Raw genomic sequence first — 10,196 nt, 5'->3', positions numbered from 1 at the left:
ATTATATAATATATTATACAATTTTAAAAATAATATCAGAAAACATAATGTTCGTATATTTTTCAGATTACGTCTCGTGAACAATCTAGATAAATTAATTTAGATGACGAAGTTTTCTATCTTAGATGACAGGTAGATACCAATTGTGTAATTTATCTAGATAAGATAAAAGATACGATTGTTTTATCTAGATGAAGTATCTAGATAAATTTATATAACTAAATTTAGCTATTGCACAACACTGGTCCTTAGTATTAAGAGGACGCTACACACCCATTTTTGTTACCTAAAAACATGTTTTAGGAGAATCGCTCCCCTTTGGGCTGTAGGTATCGCACACAAATCTAATTTTGACTACTTAAGGATAACAATATTATCTGTGTTCCTATGTTTTATTGTGATTATAACTTTACTCAATAATTTTTTATGGATTGTAGAAAAGTATAAAAAAAACTAAATATTCAACATTTATTAATTATTACTATGTTAATGCTATCTAAAAAATAAAACATAGGAACACAGATAATGTTCTTGCCTGTATGTTAACGAAAGTTGGATTTTGTACGATTAGTGTAACCCAAATGAGACTGATTCTCCTGAGACATGTTTTTGAAAAAAATGTCGTATTTGTAACACGTAATAGTCCCGTATAGTGCTGCTGCTACTGCTCTAGCGGCAGCGTTCTAAAAACGTACCCATACACCTACACCGCGCGCATAAGCACTGTACCGCACCATGGGTCGAAAATAGTTATCTATCGCATGCCCGCATAGTTTATAAATATCCGAATCGTCGATACGAAAACAATAATACTGCGGCAATTACTGCCGAATGCCGTTGATATTATAATTCCGTATTGGCGTATTATATTGTTTTATAAAATATGAATTTATTTCATTGTGACCTATACATCCATCAGAGTACGTTCAACGTTCGATGTCAATGCGCTTTGATTTATTTTTACATTATTTTAACTTTTACTTGGCATTTGCTACTGCGCTGTGAAATTTGTTTGTTATTATGTCTCCGTATAAAAAAGCACGTACTGTTAAAAAAAAAAACAGACAGCGTAAATCAGATATGAAGACCCGGTTAAGTATGGCAGGTATGGCTAAAAAAAATCAGCATAATCTGTAAGTATATAATATATATTATTTACTAATTAGTTATCTATCGACTATCACCTGTATATAAAATTGCAAACTTAAATACCCGTCATTATTATTATTTTATGATTTTAAAGAGAAATACGGCAAAATTTGAGTCCAGAAGAGGCCAACATTGATATTGTCGAGTAAGTTGTATATTACTTTATTTACAAACTCAAAAAGGGTGGGCAAGTGGATGTCGCTCTGCTGTACATTAAGGGGTGGGATGGACCTCCGTCATAGAGTACCTAGGTCACTATAATGTGTTTGCTAAATTTGAATGCAATGATAAGTATCATTGTATACGAAAAACGATTCTGAACTGAGATGATTTGTCAGTCTAGGATATATTATATTCAAATATTGTTATTATTTTATTTTAACGAGTGAATTTTGATTTCGTGAAAAATTAAACACTCGTACAATTTTAGATTCTGAACAGAGTGATGAATTGATTTTACAATGATGTTTTTTTTTTTTTTTTTTTTTTTTTTTTTCTAATGACAACATTTGGAGCAGTAATAATGTTTCGATTTTCAAAAGTAGTACCGTTTCTGAACGGCAAGTGAATCTAGTTGGTACTTTGGGGGGTCAAAAGTGAAAAATTTCCAATACTTTTCAAAAACGTCGGGAAAAACCTTAAAAAAAGTGACGGAAAAACGGGAAATTGTACGCAAAACCCATTTTTGACAAACACGAAAATTTAATTTTACTGTAACTCAAAAAATAATTTTTGTAAGCACTTGAAATTTTCAACGAATGTTTATATTACCGTTGTCTATACAGGGTTAAATTTTCAAAGTGTTTTGACTTTTTTTGAGCTATTTATAGACAATTTAAATTTTCAATTTTTCTAAGTATTTTTTTTTAAATAACCAGAAAATCTTTAAAATTTAATACAAGGTTTCTTATAAGTTGTTCTCAAAGGGATAAAAAAAAATCCAAAATCGTTAGTCACAAATTTTTTTTATAAGTGCTTAAAGTTCAAATTTATACGAAATATGTCAAAATTGCGAAAATTTGCAAGTAATTTTGTGGTTGAAAAATCGTAAACATTTTCCTTTTATAACTAAGTTTTTAAAATTTGGTACAAGGTTCTCCATAAGTTTTTCTTTAAATATCTGTAAAAAAAACTCTACCGGATTCAGACAAAAAATTTTTATGAGTGTTTGAAATTTAAATTTTTACAAAACCGCGTTAAATAACGGTTTAGCCTCAAACGATTTTGGTATTTGTTATTAATCAAAAAGTATAAGTCGTAGAAACTTGAAAATTTTACCAGTCATTTAGATTCCCATTTTCTTTACGTGATTTGATTTTCAAATAATTGACCTTTTTGGAGCTATTTATAGGCATTTGAAATAAATGTTGATAAAAAAAATTTAAAAATACAAGGTTAGGTTACATTTTATAAATAATTGTCTGTTATGTTACTTAAAATGTACCTACTTATATTTTATTTTAGACCTTAGAAAAGATATTACAAACAGCCCATACCATCGTCTCGGACAGCATGATAACTGTGCTAACTACTTTTGTACCGGGCCAAAAGTTGGAGAAAGAAACTTCGTACTTGAAGCTATAGAAACTGGTATCATGGCTGAAATTAGAAAAATTGTTTATAGACTAGCGGCAAATACTGAGAGCTTGATTGAAAACACAGATAACAACCCATGTGAACAATTCAACAGTCTCATAAACAAGCACATTGGCGGAAAACGGATCAATTTTACACAGGGGAATAATTATAAAACACGGGTCGAAGCTGCAGTTGTGGCATATAACTCTCATAATTATATACGTGCTGTACAAAAAACAATTATTTCCAAAAGTCCAGGTAAATTATATAGTAGGTACTCTACAATTTTTTTTTTTTAATACGTTATATTCGCCGAATATGGCATACTATAAACTATAAACTATTTATACTGTTGACTTACTAACTATTTGTTATAGTAATAGTTTTATTATATTTAGTATATTAATTATAATTCATTGTATTTTTAATAGGAAAATTCGGTAATAAATATTCAACTAATATTACTAGAATTAGGAATAATACCAACAATAAAAGACGAAAACTTTTTAGTTCTGGAATTGTACGAACAAAACCCAAGTATAAATGTAGCGCACCTGATAACAACTATGGTTTAGCTGAGCCTTTAGACGATAACCTCAGTTTAAATAATGAACATTTTTTGGAAAAAAAAAATTTATTTTTACAAAAGCTCACTGATGTGAACCGATATGAAATTGAAAAAGTTACTAGGGATCAAAGCCATAGTGAGATATGGTATAAAGAAAGGAGAGTACGTTTGACAGCTTCAAAATTCGGCGAGATATGCAAAATGAGAGATTCTACAAGCTGTAAGATGAAAGTCCATGGAATGCTGTACAAACCATCTGCTATGTGCAAATCAATGGCTTACGGTATAGAAATCGAACCCCTAGCCAGGTCGAGTTTTGAAGCATTAATTCAAGTTTCCGTCCAGTTGTGTGGTTTGTTTATCGATCGAGAGTATCCATACTTAGCAGCTAGCCCAGGTGTTTAATTATTTATATAATATGGACATATTATGTATATAAATATTAATTAATGTTTCTTTAATTGTATTTAAATCAAAATGTAATTATCTTATAGATGGACTAGTTGGTGAACATTTCGTTTTGGAGATCAAATGTCCATACGCCGCCAAAGATACAATCAGTGCTATTGAAGCGATGGAAAAAAAATTGGTTTGTATAATGCAATTAAATTATAATACAAGCATGCCTATACGTAAACAAATTTGTATTAAAATTTGGGGAATATGTTATAGTTGCCCCATATTGTTCGGTTAAAGAAGGAAAAATTGTGTTAAAAAAAGACCATGCCTATTACTTTCAAGTAATTGGTCAGTTAAGGATAACACAAAGAAATTTGTGTTATTTCGTAATTTACACGAAAAATTGGATAAATGTCGAAGAAATACATTTTGATATTTCCTTTTGGGAAATGAAAATGGTCAAAAAACTTCAGTCGTAAGAAATAATTGATATATAAGTAGTATTAAAGTGAACCTATAGTTATTGTTTATTCATATGCGTAATACATGGGCGTCTACTGTCTATGATATTAATATTTTATTTGTTTTAGATTTTATTTGGATTGCTTGTTGCCCGAAATTATAGACCCCCTTTATGGGAAAAGGTTGTTGATTACTGATATTAGAGAGCCACTACATATTTTAAACGCTCAACATCTGCAACGACAAATTAAAAAAAAAAATGTTAAAAGATGAATTTTTTTATAGATTTACTATTTAGCAATATATAAGATTGTAATAAGATATGAAAAAGTAAAGCAGAGATTTTTTTTTAATACATTTTGAACAATATTCTACTATCCTCCTTGTCCTGCAGTGTCTATATAAATATATAATATATCAATTACTAATTACAAACTAATAAATATATTATTGAATGCACGCGTAATAATTCATATATTTGTTATTACTTATTAGTTATTAGTAAATTGTAGTTTTAAATTATTATAAGTAAGATAGGTAGAAAAGTACGACCTTATAAATAATAGATGACAGATGTATGAACAATTTATAATGTTTAGAAATACGCAAAAAATGTCATTTAAAAAATATACTTATGTGGTAGCAGTATAACGTAAAATAATATATTCAATTGGCCTACTAAAAAACTAATATAATATAGATATTTTTCTAATACTAGTTTAGGTTACAGTTATAAATTTGATATTATTTATACTATATTGAAAATTGAATATATTTTTTATGAAGTAAGTAATTAATAATGCAATAAATACAAGCCACGTAGTTACGCGCGAATATTAAAAATATTACGGCGGCAATGCGGCATAATATACGTGTATGCGTTGTATATTATTTACCCGCTCCATCACAGACGAAGGTTGAGAAAATAATAAACGTCGCTCCCGAAGGAGCAAAATCGTCGGCCACGGGCCAGTCGCCGACTACGAGTAATGGGCGTAGCTTAAACGTCGCGTGCTTGCGCATCGCGAAAACACTTAACAGCGCATTCTCTCGGCCGTTGTATACGTTTCGCTTTCGGTGTGGCGTCCTCTTAAGTTTAGTTTTAATGTTAATTTGAGCTTTGCATTCTGTGTTTTTTTATCTCCCTTTTTTGTTGTTCTCAATACTAACTTTATTAAATCCACTATGGTGGCACATATAAACTTTTCTAAAACACCATACCAATTATTTTAACTTAACAAAATAGGTAGATAGTATATAATTGTATAAATACTGCTGGTATATATGTGTGTGTATTGACTTCTTACCTACAAACATATCTTGCACTTTCACTGTTAGACAATTTATTGTTCACACACCCAGCTGGTATTGGTCTGTTTACTATGAATTCTAATCCATTTACATATATCTTGTTCAGAAAACATATTAGAACGAAATGAATTATTATTAAATTCCACTAATTTAAACATTTTAAAATACTTTTTTTTTGTAATGCAAGAATTTTTTAGTTAAAAAGCTTCCTACAAAAAGTCCCTTTTAAAAGGTTAACGATACCTACTCAAACTCTATGGGGCCAATAATATTAATATTAGATTATGTCTCAAGTAGTGTAGAATTACAATACATATGTATTTTTATAATTTATTTATTTATTGATTTATTTGAGATAATATACAGGTTTGGACTCAGTTACATGAATTAATTTAATTAATATAATAGCATTCTAAACATAAATATAAAACAGTAAAAATACTTAATGTAATAGTACAAGACAAGAATATAAATAATATTACATGTACATTAATTAATGTGCATAAATAAATTAGCGGAAACATGATTTTTAAATGAGTGAAACGAATTATAACAAAACGGATCAACGTTAATATTATTTACAGAGTTCATGATTCTCAAGAGAGGTGTATTAGAAAAAATATCAAAGTCTGCAATATGTAATCAACCTTCCCTGTTTGAATTTACAGGTGTTAGAAAAAACATTGTTTCTCAAAGTGAGTAGAATAATTAAAATGTTATGAGGCTTTTATATTTATATTTATTTTAAGTGCATTTTTTTAGGTGAATTTGATCAATTAATCTGAAATTTAATTGTAAATGCAACACTTCCATTCAGTCTAGTTGAACAAAATGATTTTAAATTACTTTGCCAAAAAGGATTTCCTAGTCGTACATTGCTTTCACGACCTACCCTGATGTGTAGATTAAATGCAGCATTTGATTATCTTATATGTAATTTAATTAAAGATATGTCTAGTGTTAAATATCTTACAACTACAGCTGATTGTTGGAGCATTTTTAAAAGGTATAGAGATATACATTTTTTATTATTAAGATTACTAAATTCTAAAATTTGTTTTTCTAGTAAGTATTATAAATTATAATAAAACTTTATATAGATCATACATTCGTATTACATGTCACTGGATTGATGAAGAAAACTCAAGTAGGAAATCTGTACTTTTGACAATTAAAAAATTGGATGGGCGACATACATTTGATGTGCTAGCTGGTGCAATGGAATCAGATTATATAAAATTTGAGATTCTAAACAAAATATCTTTTACAACAACTGACAGTGGGTCTAATTTTGTTAAAAGTTTCAAGTAATTTAATCAGTACCGACAGTACCCTTAAAATTAAGTTTTAATATATTGTTTTAATTTATTTTCATATACATTTTAGAATTTATGTACACCTATCATTGGGGTTGAAAATGATATTTAAGATCCAGGTCTTAAAGAACCTGAGAGTGATATTGATGGTGAAGAAAATAAGGATGATGAGGATAACATTCATGAGATTTGTAGTTCAATAATTCCAATCACTGAAATTATTAAAAATAATGTTGATGACTTTAACTATAATTTACCGGCCCACCACCGTTGTGCTGCACATACTTTGAACTTAGTTGCGACAAAAGTAATCATTGAATTTTCATATTTAATAAATAAATTCTAAGCTAAATATTTAATATTTTAGGATATTGAAAATGCAATAAACAAATCTGGTATTCATGGAGAACACCAATTATACAAAAAGCAAAGCCGTCTAACTATGTCTAAATGTATGGCTGTATGGAATAAACAGAGTCGTTCCACAAGTATGGCAGACATAATTCACAAATGTTTAGATGTATACTTGAAATGTCCAAATGATACAAGATGGAACTCAATGTTTGATTCTATCAAATTCATGTTACTTCAGATAAAAAAAACCCGAGCAAGTTTTTAAGATTGTGTGATGAATTAAATGTTGTGCGATTAACTAAAAGTGATATTGAATGGTTAGAGGAGTATGTAGTTGTGATGGAACCATTAGCTGTGTGCTTAGATATTTTGCAAGGAGAAAAGTTTATGTATTTCGGTTATTTAATCCCATCAATTTCTCAACTTATTACACAGTATGAGAATATGAAAATAAATAAAAATTTTAAGTTTTGTAGATCATTAATTGATTTAATTTGTTTCAATATTGAAAAAAGATTTGAGACTCAACTAACTGACTCATTCCTTATAATTGCTACCGTATCTCACCCCTTTTTTTAAAACTGGTTGGATAAAAAATGATATTAAAAGGAAAATAGCTATTAATCAGTTTAAGAAAGTAGTTAATGAATTTTCCAAGTCTTCTTCCAATGTGGAAGATGACTACACCAGAAATTAATTGTAATAAAAATCAATCTGATGATGTATTAAATAATTATTTTTCTAATTGGTCTAACAAAACAAATACCAATAATTCTGCCGAAAATGAAATATTGAATTATTTTTCTAAGAGCCCAACAAAGAACTTAACTTCATTGGATGATACTCCTATTATGAAAAAAGTTTATTTAAAATACAATACACCTTTACCAAGTAGTGCACCAATAGAGCGTACATTTAGTGTGGGGAGTGCAGTTCTGACCAAGAAACGAGGGAAAATGACTGATAACAATTTTGAAAAAGTTATGATGATAAAATGTAACAAAATGTAAATTTTTTTCTTATTACTTTATAGTTTATTAATTATTAGTATATAATTATTATGTAGAATATAAAAAAGAAAAGTTAAAATAAATTAATGTATCTAATCACTACTGTCTATGACTTAAACATATAAAAAAAGTGTATTAAAAAAAATAATATTCTCAAAGTATTCGAATAATTTTTTGAATATTCCAGAATATATTCTAAATATATTTTGTGAAAATTATTCAAATACGTATTCTGAATACCTTTTTAACCGTTTATTCGAATACGTATTCCGAATACAAAATAAAAATATTCTTTACAAGGCTGGTTTTTAGATTTATAAAAAATTGTTTAACCTATATAATTATAATATAACGTTATTGTTATGTCGAATAAAAAACAATGTACACTGCAATTTTGGCTAAAACCGAAAACAACCAATGACAATACGAGTACAAGTAAGTCATTTTGTACTAAATTAAGTTCTGTGACATGTAGTAAAATTATGGTTACCAAATTCTTTAATTAGCTATTTAGAAAATAATTAAATATGAAAATGAAATCTATTGTTCAATGTTGTACATCTGGTGTACACTATACAATATAAATTATAAACAGCCGTGAATAATAAAATTAAATTTGGTTATTCCTTAGATTCAGTTCACAACAAGACTGACAATAATACAATCCAAAAGAATTCAAATCAAACGAGTAGGTATCTTCATACCTTAATACTTTAGAGATGAGTGTTTTATTTATAATTACATATGCTATAGGTACCCATAATTCAAATTTAAAATTAGGAGTACTTGCCTTGTTGCCTAATTGATATGTACAATTTTGTGTATACATATACATTATATATTTGTATATTGTACCTATCTATAAATGGCACTTAAACATATCACAGTTATGATAATATTATGGTAATAGTAATATATATTTGATTTGATATAATCATAGCTTGAGAATATTATTTCTATGCATTTTTTTACCATAAAATAAATAATGCTTATACTAACAATTAATTTCATTTTTGTAATTTAAATTAGGTGATGATAATGATAGTGTCAATGGAAGTTGTGATGGTAATTTAATAGAGTGTACTTCAAGTAATGTTTCTCGGACTAATGGTGATAATTATGATGAAGTTTCTAATACTTTTTTTGGAACAAATCAGAATTACTCATTTATTCAATTGAATCCTTGTTTTGAAAAAATAAGTTCTGTTAATGGTAAAGGTAGAAAGTTAATTCGATGTAAAATTGGCTTAAGAAATACAGTTTTAAAACACACCAAACTGTGCAATAAAATTCCTCCTATTTTTAGTGTGGGTGGAACAGTTCCTAGAACTGCTATTTTAGAATCTCATTTAACATCAATTGAACACACTGAATCTGTAAAAGTAGACCACTTACGTACTTTGGCTAAAGTTGAGCTCGACCTAACCTAACCTAACCTAACCTAACTTTTAGATAAAATGTTTTCGAACCAAAATTCTAAAAGAGCACTTCAAATTGCTAAATACATGTGCACTGTTTTCAACGATGCTATGAGAGGAAATCTTGGCGCTTGGTCATGGCCATCTCATGAAATCGCTTTCATGAAACGTCAATCATTAGACATAAATAAACCTTGTTTAAATTTACTGTTAATGAAGGAGATTTATTGTATATCACTCCAAGTAACCATAAAGAGTTGTTGAGTTGTATTGTGAATTCAGATTTTTAACATTATTATTATTATTTTAACATTTTTTAACATTTGATCATTAACATGATTAGCAATCTCACTTAGAGTTGATGGCTCAGTAGACAGGACACAAGTTGATAATTTACATGTGATGGCAAAGATGATGATGATGAAGATGCCTACTTTGAATTACTGCCGTTAGTGACACCTCTAATCGTGAAACAAGAAACTCATTTACGAAAATCAATTACCCCTCACGAGCGGTTGACAGCAACATTGCGCTTTTTAGCTACTGGTTGCAGCTACGAAGACCTGAAATTTACAACCATCATATCTCCACAATTATTGGGTGAAATTATTCCAGAAACCTGTAATGCAAT

At 28.5% G+C, this 10,196-nt stretch overlaps 1 protein-coding gene across 1 annotated transcript; it reads left to right on the top strand.

Annotated features, from left to right (window-relative positions):
• The first annotated feature begins 2,149 nt into the window (after positions 1 to 2,149).
• Positions 2,150 to 4,487, top strand: LOC111041577. Its single transcript, XM_022325884.1, has 6 exons — positions 2,150 to 2,174; positions 2,614 to 2,823; positions 3,177 to 3,692; positions 3,790 to 3,888; positions 3,968 to 4,169; positions 4,285 to 4,487. Exons 1-6 carry the CDS (start codon positions 2,150 to 2,152, stop codon positions 4,427 to 4,429), a joined length of 1,197 nt encoding a protein of 398 aa, XP_022181576.1. The 3' UTR covers positions 4,430 to 4,487.
• Positions 4,488 to 10,196: the final 5,709 nt, after the last annotated feature.

Source organism: Myzus persicae, unplaced genomic scaffold (assembly GCF_001856785.1).
Source record: "Myzus persicae strain clone G006 unplaced genomic scaffold, MPER_G0061.0, whole genome shotgun sequence".
NCBI classification, from domain to species: Eukaryota; Metazoa; Arthropoda; class Insecta; order Hemiptera; family Aphididae; genus Myzus; species Myzus persicae.
This window is presented reverse-complemented; position numbering and strand designations above follow the sequence as displayed.